At 40.8% G+C, this 16,958-nt stretch overlaps 1 protein-coding gene across 6 annotated transcripts in view; it reads right to left on the bottom strand.

Moving 5' to 3' along the window:
• GRID2 (glutamate ionotropic receptor delta type subunit 2) overlaps positions 1–16,958 on the bottom strand; it is an 824,474-nt gene that overhangs the window by 184,243 nt on the left and 623,273 nt on the right. For all 6 annotated transcript variants that reach the window (XM_053404060.1, XM_053404061.1, XM_053404066.1 and 3 more), the window contains exon 10: positions 184–381. In XM_053404060.1, the coding sequence (XP_053260035.1) occupies positions 184–381 (198 nt within the window). The remainder of the gene's footprint in view (positions 1–183; positions 382–16,958) is intronic.

Consider the following 16,958-nt stretch of genomic DNA (forward strand, 5'->3'; position numbering starts at 1 on the left):
TATATAATAGTTGTAAAGAGCTTTGATTTTTTTAAAATAAAATTGTGCTATACAAGTATTTTTTAATAAACAAACAAACAAGTACAAAATGCAAGGTGTGTAAATGAGAAGGGACTACAAAAAGATAAAAGGTAGATATTTGTCTTCTATATATTTTAAGGGAATAATTACCTACATCCTTACCTTAAATACTAGTTCCCCTATCAAGCCGTTCCAGGTCCCATTCTCCAGGGGGCGCCCATACTTGTGATCTGGAGCAACATAAATTTCATACGTGAAGCCAAGGTATGTGGATAAGGATTCTAAGACATCGATGGAAAAGCCCTGGTATTTCTTTGGTTTCCCCAAAACATTTTCTGACACCATCACAAATGGCTCCTCCTAAACAGGGAAGAAAGAGAGGCATCTGAAATTGTAGCAATGTAATGACTTTTTGCACTGACTGCAATGGAAAGAAACGTTTTCAAATACTTGTTTTCTGTTGTTTCTATGATTCTATGAATTATTGTTACAGCGCTGCACCACTTTCCATAGCAGCACAGCCTTCCACAGTTGTTATTCAAACCAGGGCAGTGTCAAATTGCTATCAAACTTTCTATCAGCAGCATCATGAGGATCCCTGCTAAAAACACAGCAGATAATCCAGCTACTCATGTCAAACCATCTTTCAAGATTCCCTTTAGCTGGCCTTTGGCAAGTTGTTATGTCTCAACTTCGGTTCCTAAGCTGTATGCTGACAGCTGCCACCCAGACTGGTTGTGAAAAGGAATAAAAACTTCGAACCATGTATGCATAGCTTTTTGCACTTTAAAAAAATTCATTTTTCATGTTTAAAAGTAAGTTTTTAGTCCCCAAAGTTCAGGGAAGTGGTTCAAATTCTATCTGACCCCAGAGTCGTCTGCGACTGGACTTAACTGTCAGCGGTCCTTTACCTTTACCTTTTTATGCATGGTTTATTGTCTGTGTGTTTGGCTGCTTGGTTTTAAGTAATTTTGGGTTTCCCTGGGCAAGATAAAGCAACTAAGAAATTTAAATAATAATAATAATAATAATAATAATAATAATAATAATAATAATAATAGCCTCTACAATTTGTTTTTTATATTGAATATGCTCTGTGTATGGTTTTGTTATTGTTTGTATGGTTCTGTGTCAGTTTGTACATATGCCTGTGATAAATGAATAAAAAACTATAAAATAAAATATTTTCTCATCCTTTATATACCCAACTAACTATTGAATTCTGCAGAACAAGGCATCCTGCAGGTACAATTCTATTCAGTCATTCTGCATGGTGTCATGATCAGGCCTTCCCTGTGGTGGCAACTAACCTTTGGACATACACAATTTACACTTTCTTTCAATGACTGTTGCAAACTTTCCTGTTTCAACAAGTCGTTTAAGTGGAGATTTTTATCCCAACCCATATTTTTATTGGATTCGAAATTGTTTTGATGTTTGCAATTGTTTCAGCTGCTCTTATATGTGTAACTTTTGAAAATTGTTTGAACTGTTTTAATACAAGCAATTGCATTTGATATGTTTTTATTGTAATGTGGAATTGCTTTGAGAAGTTCATAGGAAGCAATTCATAAATTAAATTAAATAACAACAATGGTTTAAAACAAGAAACTTCTATCAATCTGCAGCAGCCAAAAGTAGACATTATTCAACAAAAGGATCGCATTAAATAGTCATCCAACATAGTTTTATTATAATCGCATGAAACATGATCTCAAAATAGGTTATTAGAAATGAAAAGGGAGAATCATTTCAGTTTTCCTCAGCAACTACTCCCTGCCACATACAAAAATAAAAATACCAGAAATATTACGCCACTGAAAACCTGTGTGCTTATTAAAGAAAAGCAAATAATAAATTAGTGATAGCCATTAAGGTGTCAGATTCCCCATGCAATAAATCTGATCAGCTAGAGTAAATGAGATCTTACACACACGCACATTTTTGTAGTTTATCAGTCCAAATATATTATGCAGTGTTTCCCGGATCTCTTTGGAAGGGGAAAATGGGTGGTTTAAGAGACGATGTTTCATATATTAGGATGGATTTATTCACATCAGTTGTCAGGTTTATTAGGTAATAGTGGCTCATAATTCAGAATTAGAATTTTGTTAGTCAAAAGTGCATGCTAATTGTTCATAAGATTTATAAGACAGTTTGAAGCATGCAAGCAGCTTTGTATTAGATTCTAAGATTTCATTAATGAATGTGCAACAGCTGGCAAGTAAGGAAGTTCAGACTGGTTTCCATTGTGTGAGACACAGACAACAGGAATTTGATTTCAGAAAGGCTTTTGACAAAGTCCTCCATGATATTTTATGGAGAAGCTGGTAAAATGTGGGCTGGATAGATAACTGTAGGTGGATTTGTAGCTGGTTGACTGACCAAGCCTAAGGAGTGCTCACTAATGGTGCCTCATCATTCTGGAAAAATGTGACAAATGGGGTGCCACAGGGTTCTGTACTGGGTCCGTTGTTCAACATCTTTAATAACAACTTGGATTAAGGAATTGGCGCAACACTCATCAAATTTGCAGATGACACCAAACTGGGAAGGGTAACTAATGCCACAGAAGACAGAATCAGGATTCAAGATTATTTTAACAGATTGGAGAACTGGGCCAAAACTAACAAGTTCTACAATTAGGCAGAAATAACCAGCTGCGCTGACATAAGGTGGACACATAGCTTGCCCGTAGTACATGTGAAAAGGATCTAGGGGTCTTAGTAGACCATTGGGCTGCATCAATGGAAGTACAGTGTTGAGATTAATGGAAACCATAGAACGACTTTGTTTTGCCTTGGTCAGACCACACCTGGAATATTGTGTCCATTTCTGGGTACCACCATTTAAGGAGGATATTACAACCAGGAGTGTGTGCATAGGAGGGCTCCCAAGATGATAGAGGATCTGGAAACCAAGCTTTATGAGGAATGGTTGAAGGATTTGGGTAAGTTTAGCCCGGAAAAGAGGAGACTGAGAGGAGATATGAGAGCCATCTTCAAATATCTATAGGGGTGTCACATGGAAGATGGAGCAAGCTCGTTTTCTCCTGCTTCAGAGTAGGACCTGAACCAATCGATTCAAGTCACAAGAAAGGAGATTCCAACTAAATATAAGGGAGAACTTTCTGACAGTAAGAGCTGTTTGACAGTGGAACGGACTTCCTCAGAAGGTGGTAGACCCTCCTTCACTGGAGGTTTTTAAGCAGAGGTTGGATGGCCATGTCTCTGGGATGCTTTTGTTGAGATTCATGCATTGCAAAGGGTTGGATCAGAGGACCCTTGGGGTCTCTTCCTACTCTACAATTTCATGATTCTAACTGACCCCACAAACATTGCAAGATATTAATATTTTTACTGAGCATGAAAACAGTAACTATACTTGGACTTTTTCAACCCTTGGACTATGACTACTTCTTGTAAGCCACACGACTTTTGTGGAGAACTTCTATCAGCATTCAACTCACCAATGAATCTTGAGCTGGTGATAATGATGAGTTGATGGAGGGGACATAACTCAGTGCCAGATCATGTTTCCCCCCCCCCCAAGTAGTCCCCTTTCTCCCTGTTAAGGTCTTGTCTTTGGCAGGCCTCCAGCAACACCAACACCTGGACATGGAGCCAATAATAAATACCTGGCAGGGACGGGGTAACCTCTGGTGGGATAGATGCACACGATTCGTCCCCTACTATGGTGCTTGACTTTTAAAAGGTACCAAGGTGGCAGGGATAAAGCCTCAGGCAAGTGACTAAGGCATCACTGCAGTATTTTACCCTGGGAAAAGCTTTACATCTTGATTTTGTCTTTTAAAAAGATATTTTAAAGTTTCAAAAAGAAAAAAAAATCAAATTTTTACATACACACACACTTGTTTACATTAAACCATAGTCCATATCAGTACCTATGGGGTTCCCTGAACCCCTGGACTTTCCACCACTTGGCTTCCAAAATTCATCTTCCTTTTTTAACTGCATCTAATTGCATTTATCCAAATTATTATACTTCATTTTTATCCTTTGTTGTTTTAAATCCTAACATTTTTAGAATTTTACAGTGTTCTTTAATATATTCTATTAAGTTATGCCATTCTCTATTAAATTTGTTAACCTCTTGGTGCCTGATCTTCCCGGCCAGCCTTTCCATCTCCGCATTGTCCACCATCTTCATTATCCATTCTTCTTTCGATGGGGCTCTTTCTTCTTTCCATCCCTGGGCAAATAACATTCTTGCTGCTGTCGTTGCATACATAAACAGTACTTTCGTATCCTTCGGTAATTACCAAAAGAATTACATCTTGATTTTGTCAATGGTGTCGCCAGCCCGAGGCTGGTATAAAGAGGCCCCTAGTAACTGGGCTACTAGAAAATGCTTCTCAACTGGACTACAGGTTTTAATTAACATGTCAAACATGTTTGATGATTAAGAAAACATACTTCTGTTATGAAGAGTTACTACCACTAGGCTTATTTTGCATACATCTAAGCTTTCGTGTAACTGTCAGAACCTTTATTTGTTAGTTTCTTTGCACTGTCTTTCCATCTGACCTCACTGCTTACTGCCACTCCCCTGGGAATAAAACTTCATGCATTTGAGGAAGCAGGACTCCTATGGCAATAATAAATGTGTTAAGTCTTCAAGTTGCCACAAGAGTCTTGCTCGGTTTTGCTGCAACAGGCAAATGCGGCCACCCCTCTGGAAATCTCAGCTGGGAGATTTTAGCTTCTCGCCAAAACCATGGAAACTGTCTTTATGACAATTTGCAATCCGATGTAATTAATCCCCAGGGGTATATTTCAACAAATAACAGATGCAGATCGAAACCCAAAAATCTTTTCCCTCTTTCTCCTGGGGATAAAAGGGTAATTATTTTATTTCTAGCTAATGTTTGATGATGATCAGAATAAAAAGTGAACCTATCTGTTGATGGCTAGTGAGACCGCACAGCTGGAAAAGAAAAGAGAACTCAATGCGACAGTTGAGGAGGGATTTCCCCCCCTTTGGCCTTTTATGAGACCCAAGAATATACTGACACTTCATTACTCGGGGCATGAGTTCAGTTAGGGTAACATGAGTTTGCTAAATGGTTTCACAAACACTCTCATCAAATTATAGGGAATGTGCAGAAGTGATTTCTGCTGATTGTCGTTCACCGGCTCCCTGCTGAGGAATCAGAGGCGTTATCACCTTCTCTGTTCCCTGCAAGATATATCTGGAGATGAAGAGGAAGGGCCTCAGGAAAGAGAGTTTCATAAGACATTTCCTGATCAAAATAAAGAGCTCTCTTAATGCTAATTCACATATTGTGTGTGTATGGAAGGGGGCACTGTTTCCATTCTGGTAATGCTGGTCTTAATCCAGCACCCTGCAGCCTCAGAAAACCCTGCTTTAACCTCTTCTCACCCACCAGGCTGCCATTGTGCTTGATGTGCTGTTGTAAGACAAGATGCTCTAGCACAGCAGTACTGAGCAAAGCAGCATGGGGCAGGGAAGGGGGCTAATGCTAAGAGCTTCTGAGCTCTATTCCAAGTCTCCTCAGTTATGTGGGTGTTGACTGAAGAGAGGCCCTTATTAGCTCTCTCACCCTGTACATATATGCAGGGCTTTTTTCTAGCCAGAACACAGTTCCAGCCCCTCTCAGGTGGGCGCCATTGCCATTCTAAGAGAACAAGGAAGGCATTTATGGTGAGTCCCAGCACCTCTTTTCTAGAAAAATAGCACTATGTATATGAAATACATTCCCAGGAAGGTTGGGGCAGTAATGTCCTTCCAGCACCAAGAAAAGTCCATTCTATTTGCCCAGGTCTTCTGCCACATCAACTAGCTGGCTTTAATCTGTTACTTTTCTTTTATTTTTGCTAGCTTTTAATGTATGTTTGTTGCTCTGCTGCATTCATTTATGTTTGTGACTGTATTGTTCATGTTTTGATTTTACTTTGATTTATTCGAGAGCTTGTGCTGAAGATCAGCATATCAATCTGCAAACAAACTTCTTTTCTGTAAGAAAAGTGGTCCTTGAGCTCCTTTCACTACTTTCCTCTCAAGTCAGGTTTCCTAATTTCCCCAGCATCAAAGGGTGCCATTGTTTCTAACATCATTGTTCTAAAAAGCACAATGGAGGAGCACAAAAGGGATAGAGCTCATTAGTACAGCACATGTTTTGAATGCAGAAAGTCCCAGGGTTTAGTCCCTGGTATTTCCAGTTTAAAGGAAAAAGGATAGCTTTTGGGTAATGCAGTAGCTGAAAGCATGGTGGAGCTGCACCGCTCACCTGACCTCCCTCTGGCTGTGTTGTTGCTGCATACCAGGGTGGAGGAGACGGATGAGGTCAGCATGGTACAAACACAGCAGCAGGACCACTGTACTGGCTCTGCCACACATTTGCACCGTGCCAGCCTCAGCACAGTCTCGTCCCTCTCCCTGTCCATCCTGATCTGCAGCAGCAACTCAGCTGGAGGGAGGTCAGGTGAACAGCGCAGCGCAGCCCACCACACTGTCTGCCACTGATGTGATGGAACCCACCATGTGGAACAGCCTCCTTTTGGAAACAAAGCATGTGGTTTCTGTTCTATATTTCTGGAATATGATGAAGACTTTTCTATTCACCCTGACATTTCCATGCCAACCAATGCCTACTGTGTGTCACCGCAAAACAACGGATCCCACGTTTTTGTTGGGTGATAAAATAAATCCACCTTCTGCTTTCCCTACAAACTCTTGAGCTCTCATCTCTTTTAAACGAAAGCAAATTGTCTGGGTTTTTTTTCTTCTTTAAGTCGATACTTATCTCGTTGCAAATGGATGTCTCCCTTTAAAAAGGAAAACATCTTTTGAACATTCTGCCAAACACAAATAAAAGAGCAGAAAGAGAGAGAGGGAGGGAGAATGTTGATTGGTAAGAAATGGAAATGGAATCTACAGGGGTCCAGAGCACACAGTAAAGTTTGATCTGCAAATGCATGACCTTCTGTGCTCCTGTTGAAAGAAGTGGTGAGATCAGGTAATTAGATGGACTGTTAGTATTCACAGAGCATATTAAATGACCTCACTGACTATCCTTTATATTTTTCTGATCATACCGGGATATGTTATTTTAATATTGATATTCTAATCCATTAAGATAAGCTCTGCAATGGAGTACAACTTTCTTTTCTGCTAGGAAATACAGCTAACACCTACCCACTACCCCACACAGAACTCTGCTCCTTTGATTTTGTTCATATAGGTAACAATTCACCAATGGTATCTCTCAGTGCTGGTCTTAAATGGGACACTTCACTTGAGGATCTCATTCTGTTACTCCAGTGGACCAGATATAAAACAGCCCACAATGATTGTATGCCATCATGCTAAATCACAGTTTAGTGTGACAAGTATTGTGCTCTTGCTTGCCCTTTCCTTCTTATGCAATGCCTGTGAGAATGGAAACTGCCCCCTTATTTTCAGTAAACAATGGTTTAAGAGGGTCATCCGAGGCTTAAATTGTGGTTAATGTTAACCATGGTTTGTTTTTTTAAAAAGAATCAGTCCCACAATTTATGGTTTGAATTGACCCATTTCAAGCATACCATATTTAACATTAACCACAGTTTAATTACCCAGATTGCATGGCAAAATGTGTTTAATCTAAAATGGATGTGAAAGCTTCCAAACATTTTCTTACAGCCACACTAGAGACAGTGAGGGGAATGGAGAGTGCACAAGCAAAGGTTTGACCAGGCTCATTTTCAGCATTCCGAACCATAGTGTGATGTCCAAATGCAGCCTAAGTGTTCCTTCTCTCCAAGTATACTTTCTAAGTCCCATCAGCCATAAGCACTGGCCATGCTGGGTAGAGCTGGTGGCAGATGGAGCCCAACAACATCAAGAGGATGAAAGGTTCCCCATCCTTGCTTGCCTAAGACAAGCAGAGGAGAATCCTGAACACTCTAATTGCACTCTGTCCCAGTGGTGCTCAAAACACAGCCTCAAACTAATATTTGAAAAGTTTAAAATAAACCCACAAGCTGCAAGCATACATATTGATTTTAAGATTTATTAATTTTTGCCCTTTTCAAAAATGGTGGATGTTGGTGAGCTCCGAGAACTGAATGATGAGCTGCCACCCCTTCTTCCTCTCAGGCGACAAGGAGCAGACATTCAGTAAAAAGGAGGTACTTAGAAAAGTCAGAGTATCTGCAAACCACTGTTCAAATGCCAATTTCAAGCTTGTATGCCCTTGTTACCTTCTTTGACTTCTCCAAAGTTTTAGCTCCCCAAGTTTCAGTGTTAATCATTCTGGACTTTATTCCCCACAAGCTTTCAGAAAGAATATGGAGGCACCAATACTTCATTTTCTTGATTGCTTTATTGACTACTGTTCCATCGTTTACACTTGGGCAAAGAACGGCATAGCAGCTTGTTATTTTTAATTGAACAGCAAAATGCATTACCTTGATGTTGGGAATCAATGGCTAAAATTTAATTGAAACATTTAATATTCTAGTTACAGAAGCTCTACTGCCAACAATAAGATGGGTTTTTTTAAAAGTCTGAACAGATAATAGGCTAAAGGGAAAACACAAACATACACAATGAAACATCTTCTCCCATAAGCAGCTGGCCAAGAAAGACCATTAAGAAACGGTGGATATTAAGGCTATGTCTAGACAAGGCAGGAGTAGAGTAAATGAGAATGATAACTGTATTTCAGGACCTTGTTTTCTTATTACTGGCTTTGCTCTCAGGTCCCAGTGAATTTCAGACTCAAAGAAAAGTTTATGCAGACCACTGGCTCATTGGGCTATCTACCATCACTGCACTTTTTCCATGAGACTGCTGCTCTCTGTATGTTTTTGAACTATGGCCATGCTGTCTAGCAGTACAGAGGATTGTACTCCAAAACATACGGAGGGCACCAGGTTGGTGAAGGCTACTTTAAGCAATCAGGATCAGGAACAAGGATCATGTACAGAATCCCCAAAGATAAGAGAAAAGCTCTCTTTCTGCAAACATCTCAAAGGGATTTGATGATCACAGTGGTTGGTGACAACCAAGCTTTTCATTCCCAGTTCTCTGCTAATGGAACCTATCTTAGAGGAAGCTTTTGAAAAAAGAAGTTGAAGGTCGAATGCCTGATTTCACCACTAAGATCCCATTACCACGGCCCAGATACTGTTGCTGCTTTGGGAATCCTCCTCTCCACGCTTCGGAGGCTGAAACTTGACAGTTGCATGATTCTTGTGCATATTCTGGAATAGCAGTTACTCCCAGGGTAAGTGCTCTCCCAAAATATTTTTTCCAACTATATGCCATTGTCTCTCCCAGCTTTCAGTCACATTATATTTAGCTTTATTGTTTTCCTAATAATGGTCTCCATGTTAGTTTTCTGTTACTTGTCACTGTGCAGTGCTTGGAATCACAAGACTCTGTTTACATTGCAAAGAGATTCCAGACTGTTGGAAGTCTCACAGGAGACGGGAGACGGATGTTGATATTACTAGTTTTTCTTTGTATCCGGTTGCCTCTCTGCTCTCACAGAGAGAGGATGTATATTTCTTTTCTGTTTGCGTAGTTAGAAATAAAACTCTTAGCAATGTAGCTCAGATTTCTCATCCTTCTGCTGCTGGATACTCTGTGTAACATGCCTGGAGCCTCATCAAAGGCTCAGGTCGTGAATCACCGTCAGAGGACTCGACCGGAGGAGTAGCTCGGTCGAACGCAAGTTCCGACACTCCACACCTCAAATTAATCTTTCTGGACCCACGCATTTCCAGGCAAACATTGTCTGTGTCCTGTTCTGGTCCTATGGCAAGGCTATCTCAGCACCATGGAGAGCTCCTAGTGCACAACTTGTTCTGACAAGGCTTGGAAGTGAAGTGAGGTCTTTTGAGCCCCGGTCTCCAGTCCTCCCATCCTATGTTCTACTATCTCTAGCCCATCTTTCCCAAGATCCCCCCTTGTGGACAACTATAGCCTCTTAAAGGGTGGACCATCTGGCCTGACAGTGGGTACTTCTCCTGCATTCTAGATGCACTCCCTCTGTCAATGGACTGTAGGAAAACTTGGTCCCTCAGACCAACAGAAATATGCCTATGAGGGCACCTGTGAGTCCTGGAGATGTGACATCTGGTTCATTGGGCTACTACCTGCCAGCCTCAGTGGTCTCTTGATCACCAAGGAGCCAGAAATCTAGCCTGGTTCCTTATACGGCAGCACTGTGACCTCTGACTCTGTGTCCTGGGCTGGATCTAGGCATTGTAAACTTTGTATGAAAAATCACACTTGCAAGAATGGAACTCCACATCGCCATCTGGTGTCAGTGTTTTAATGCATATACATACAACACATATAAAACATTTTTCTTCACAAATCTAGCTGAGTTCTTGGTGACTACAGGACTCTGGAGTCCTGACAGTCTAAAACAATTTTCTTTCTGATGTAGGAGTGAATAACTTACTTTTAAGCACTTGGAAAAAGGTAGTCCCCACCTCTGTCCCTCTGAAATTCATGCACTGGGCACCAGTATGAACTAGAACTCCCTGACTGATTGTGCTCCATACGATTAAGATTAGAATATTCATTCAACCATGAATGCCTTGTCAACCTATAAAATGGCCTTAGAAAAAGTTTTTAACCGCAGTTAGCTGCTACACTGAAAGCAATTAGATCTGTTTAGATACAGGATTACCTGAGGATTTTTTTAGAAGTGCCAACAATTTCAAAACCCATATTACTTACTGCATGTTATCTGTTTTAAATTAAAAATGACTGCCTCCCAGGAATCTCATAAAGCATATTTCATCTTTAGTGACAGGTTCCAATCCAAGGCCTGGTGTGGCTAGAAAGAATAGCAAATAGCCAAGTGCTTCTGTCATGCATCAATCTTCATGATGATTTTATTCATCCAACAATAAAATGAGCCCATTTATCAGGGAGGCTGTAAATTACTAGCCTTTCAGTTTTTCTTCATAGGTTTTTGCTAGGAGACAGCTGTTCTGCTCTCTTTTCTTCTGACTGAGATGTGAAGCAGAGAGAACAACAGAAAGCAAAGCAGAAAGTTCTGTTGCCTTGTCATCACCCAGTTTCTGTCAACTAAAGCTTCCCAACAAATCCTAATGTAACCATCAATTATTTCAAAAATAGTTTTTCTTTCAACATGTGCTGATTGTATGCTTTGCCAAATAGTAGTAGTAGTGGTGGTGGTGGTGGTAGTGGCAGTACTGGTTGATGTTGTTATGAACATTACTATCATTTCTGTAGAAGTGGGACCTGCAACACAGTTCCCCTCTCCCGCCTTTCCATCCACCTTCCTATCTATATTCTTTGGCAATTGAAGAAACTATCCCCTATTTTTTTCTGCTTGGGGGGTTCCCTACTAAGAGTTTTTCCTTAAAATTTTGTATTGGTGGTTCTGCAAAACCCAGGGGGGGAGGTCCACTGGGCCAGCTGATACCCTTTTTCTTTTGTGTGGGTGATGCCATTTAGACAACATAAACAGCAGCACTCACAGCCTGAACATAATGGTACTTTACAGAACAGCAGTATGACAGGTATCTGTCCTGAGGATCTTACTACTACATTAAGATAGAAGGAAGAGAAGGAGAGACAAGAGTAGCAAGAGACAAATGTGAGAATTCACAGTGGAACCTAATTGGACTTTGTTTTTGAATAATCACAACACACATGCAACACACACATAAACACAACAGGCCTATTAGGTGAGAAAGGTAGTGAGATCTTGCCTTGTTCAAGGCCATCCCACTGAACAGGGTTTGTAAGCAAGATTAGATGTTTTATTGTACAAATGTCCAATCTCCCCAAATCACTGCACCATATTGGTCCCACAGAAAGCAAGATGGAAGGAATGAAATGAAAGGAGACTAGGATCTGTTTAGTGAGAAGAGTGAATAGAAACAGAGAATGGGTGGGGGACAGAAATTATATACCCCTCTTCGCAGTCCCTATTCTTTCTCTGAAATCACCAATTTGTTTAAACAAAAAGATGTGGGCAGACTATAGACAATGATCCAATAGCAGAACATAGGCCAACTTCTAGTATTTCAAATGGCACTTGGTGGATAATTGCAAAGAATGGATTGATCCAGAAAGAAGTGCATGTGCAATGCATTGATCCAACCAGGTACTTTTCATACGAAGTGCTTTGCTGGAGCAGTGCATTCTGTGCAAGAGTCTTAGGAACCAGCCAGTGCTAGATGATCAACTGATCACTTACTTTAAATGTAAAAAGCCACTGGTGGACCGCGGCTATAAAAATAAATAGAAGAGACCATGCCAATCTGAAGCAACCCGGCACTTCATATAAAGCAGGGATGGGGAAAGATTCACAATATAAAAAAGTACAAGAGAGCTGTTCTTGTTTTTTGTAATGAATCCTCCCAATAGCCTTATTTTGAGAAAACAAATGAAATACTATTTTTTTAAAAAACCCAAAGCTTTGAAATAAATGAGTGAGCAAATGGTATCAATACAGGAGAAAAAGACAAGTGTGATGGTACCCTGCACCACTATTGGCCATGTGAATATATTTGCATACTTCATCTCCCCTTTCTTATGGTTGGCTGTATGAGCCTCCCTTGCTTTATGATGAATATTTCCTTTCAAAGAGAAATAGGCAATGTGTGTTAGAATTCATGATTGTGTGCTAGGATATAGGATCATTTGCAGCAAGTCAATAGAAAATATACCAGCATGATATAAATAGGCTTCAGGAGGGCGGGCAGTACTGAAATGTCATTACTGTGAAAACAGAACATAATTGTCAGTAGAGTGACTGACATTAAGTTCTGGAAAGAACACCGGTTCTTTAAAGCAGGTAGTAAGGTAAAGGTAAAGGACCCCCGGACGGTTAAGTCTAGTCAAAAGCAGGTATAGACAATTGGCTGCCTCTAGGCCAGTTATAGCCCTGAAGCAATTTCACCCTGGCCCCTGGTGGCCCTATCAAACACATTTTACAGTTGTAAGGAATGGAAATTCCAGCTATAATGTCCCATCTATCTTTCAGATTTTGAATGTAATCTGTAATGTGCCATATTTTGTCTATTATGCTATGCCACTGGGGCACTCATGCTCAGGGTCAGCAAAAGGATTGAGCATGCCTTTGGCAAAGTAGCCTCTAGAGGAATCACCTCTATATGTTTGGGCTCCCAGACATGGCCTTACTTGGCTGTGGTAGAAACATACAGTCATTTTAATTTCCCACAAGGTCACCAGAGCAGCACAGTTCAAGGGCATGGCCCTCCAGGTGCTTCTGGACTACAAATTCAAGGAAGTCAAGGAAAGGCTGTAGCTCAGTGAGAGATCATCTCTTTTGCAATGTAGAAGGTTCCAGGTTCAATCCCCCACATCTCCAGGTAGGGGTGGGAGAGAACACTCTGCTTGAAACCTAGAAGAACTGCTGCCTCCTGTGTGGACAACACTGAGCTAGATGGATAAATGATCTGACTCAGTACAAGGCAGCTTCCTATATTCCTACGGAGAACTAGACTTTTGCCAGAATGAGAGCCCTCTCCTTTATGCTTCAAAGTGAAAGAGTGAGGAGAGGGGAGGAAGGAAGATTGCTGGCTAAATCAAGCTGTTTGAGTGTCCCATATATATATGGTAGGGAAAATAGCAATACTTTCAAGGGTGTCATTGAAAACACACACAAAATCAAAATTGGATTCATGGTTTTGGCTCAGTTTTATCTGCTTCTTGCAAGAAAGCTGACAATCTATGTACTGACTTGAGTCACATGCACACCATATATTTTGAACAGTCTCATATCATTTTAGCTATTGTCACTTCCCCCAAATAATCTTGGGAACTGTCATTTGTCAATGGATGCTGAGAATTGTTAGGAGACCCCTCACAGAGCTAAATTCCAAGTACCCATAACAAACTACTGTTCCCAATTAATGGTATACACTAAAAAAATTTCCTTGCTACTTTATATAACATTTTCTCATCACCTCCTTCATTATCCATCATGACAACTAAAAGATTTGAGACAACAAAAGATACAGTGGGCTAAAATTAGCAACCAGTGTCTACTAATGCTCTCTTCCTAAGCCAGCCTAGATCTGTTGAGAGACAAGTGCATTTTTATTCTTAGGTTGAATAAAGGTTCCATCCCACACAATTGCAACACGATGAATAAGCCATAATCATGAAAGCAGAACCTGAGTTTTGTTTTTTGCTGAGCCCTAAATGTGTAATGTCATCAAAGTTCATCAGAGCTGAAAGAGAAATGCTATCAGTCCACCTTAACTTTGTGGGCACACAAGTAGATGATAACACACTAAAGTGGAGAGATTCACCTAGTGTTATCTTCCTTTTCTTTACAGTATTCATGCCACTGTCCTAAATAATTTGGGTATTATAGAACAGAAGCCATACTCCTGCTTTCGGAGGAGTGACACCCCAGATCCACAGACAGGAACAGTTGGGTAAGGACTAAAGAAGTTTGAGTGGTATTTCATGCTTGGTAAAAGGCATTAAGTCCACATAGCAAGACTTGGACTTAAAATCCTCAAGTGTGCAGAAGAAGGCGCACCCTGTTACTCCAGCAGGAAGTTCTTGCAAGCACAGCAAATGGGTAATGTAGACCCATTATCCTTCTAAGACTGCCCTACATCCCTCTAGGTTTCCTTACCGCCACCATCCCCTATGGGACAGAGAAGGTGACAAGGAATGATGGGATAACTTACAGGGCAAGTTCACAGCTGACTTGGTCCCAGGACTATGCCCTGAAGACACATTTCTTTTGTTCTTTTGTTCTTTTTTTTGATAGAATTACAATCTTGGTGGATCAGGGGAATGCTGTGGATGTAGCGTATATTGAAGACACATGGCTTGCCAGTAGTATGTGTGAAAAAGATCTAGGGGTCTTAGTAGACCACACGTTTAACATGAGTCAACAGTATGATACAGCAGTAAATTAAGCTAATGCTATTCTAGGTTGCATCAATCAGAGTCTAGTTTCCAGATCAAGGGAAATATTGTACCACTCTATTCTTCCTTGGTCAGATCATACTTGGGAGTACTGTGTCCAGCTCTGGGCACCACAGTTTAAGAAGGATATTGACAAACTGAAACGTGTTCAGAGAAGGCTGACCAAGAGGACCAAGGGTCTGGAAATCAAGCCTTATGAGTAATGGTTGAGGAAGTTGGGTATGTCTAGCCTTGATAAGAAGAGATTGAGACATGACAGCCCTCTTTAAATATTTGGAGGGCTGTCATATAGAAGACAGAGCAAACTTGTTTTTTGCTGCTCTAGAGGGTAAACCCTAACCAGTAGATTCAAGGTCTAAGAAAGGAGATTCCGATTAAGCATCAGGAAGAATGTTTGACAGTGGAATGTTCTCCCTTAGAAGTTGATAGACACTCCTTCTTTAGAGGCTTTTAAGCAGAGGTTGGATGGCCATCTGTCATGGATGTTTTAGTTGAGATTCCTGCACTGTAGGCTGTTAGATTAGATGATCTTTGGAGTCTCTTCCACCTCTACAGTTCTAAGAAATGTCGGTCCTAGGGATTGGGACAGTAGACCAGGTGGTTGAAAGAACTGGGTATCTGAATCCAGGCTTTTTTATTTAAAAATGCTGTACAACTGAACATGCATATGGGCACATTTTAAATATAGGTTTCTATTCAGGTGAAATGTGTTTTCATTGTTTTCTAAACAAAATTGTTGCGGGGTGAACACCAGCAGGTGTGAGGATGGAGGTGGAATAACCAATCTGTCATGTGTGAAATCCTGAACTTTAAATCTCTGTCTCTCTCTCAGATCATATGAGCCTATATTGGCGTGAGTAATGGTGCATTTCTTTTTCCTATGAACATAAGTATCAAAGTCACTAAATCTTCATAATATAGTTGTTTGCCAGAAGAACACATGCTGGCCAGCTAACTGAAATGATAAAATAGAGATGAAATTATAAAAGCAGGGGAAAATACAACGAGAAACTAATTTGAATTATGTTGAACATTCACTGAGCATTTTCATTGCAGGGATATTATGTTCAATCCATTTCAAATCTGTACCAAGCAAAGTACAAAGACCAGCTTCTGCTACTGTGATGCTACTTTGATGAACATCAAATTAGCTGGAACACACAAACTACAAATAATACAGCCTTGTCATTTTGCAGTTGCTCACTCCAACTTAGTTTAGCCTAGTGGAAAATGTATGAGTCTTGTTTACAAAATAGAAAGCATTGAAAAGGAGAAGGGGTTACTGCTGTGGGTCTTGAACGAAGAGTCCTATGGGTCAGAAACTGTTTCCCAGTGACCTGTTTGCCGTGTCACTACTAATGCTGGTTGAAGGAGAATCTGCAGACAATTAAAACTGGAGCTCATTCACAACAGCTGAGAATCCTCCTGACTCGGGGGATTAGATGGTGCAATATCAAAAATGAAGATGACAACAACAACATGCAAACTGCAACAAAGATTCACTAAAAAGAACTTCAGATAACATCCAAAGTAAGTTTCTGTCAGTCTTCTAAAAATGGTGATCTGTCAGTGCCAGATAAGGGACCATAGGTAAGTGGTAGAACACACATTTTGCATGCAGAGGGTCTCAGGTTCAATCACTGGCATATCAGCAGAGATGCAAAAGGCCTCTGTCATTTTCCACTCTGGAGAACTACTGGCAGTCAGAGTAGACAATGTTAAATTAGATGGATTAATGACATGACTCAGAATGGCTGAGTTGTCATCACGCTGCTAAATGAGGGCAGGGGCTCCAATGGCAGCTCACCCCTGTGCCAGTAAGCCCCATTTTGGTACTCTCCACTGTCTGCCGCTTGCACAGATGCCACTGTTCGACAGGTGGAAGAGGCATCACTCCATAGGTGGTGGCTAGCTGCAGTCTAGCAGAGCTGTGTGGAGGGCCACCTCTGCCTAATCCATCCCCTCCTCCCAGCCACAAACCACAAAGGTGGTTTGAATTGCTTTGC

The sequence above is a fragment of the Podarcis raffonei genome, chromosome 9 (genome assembly GCF_027172205.1).
Source record: "Podarcis raffonei isolate rPodRaf1 chromosome 9, rPodRaf1.pri, whole genome shotgun sequence".
In the NCBI taxonomy this organism is placed as follows: Eukaryota; Metazoa; Chordata; class Lepidosauria; order Squamata; family Lacertidae; genus Podarcis; species Podarcis raffonei.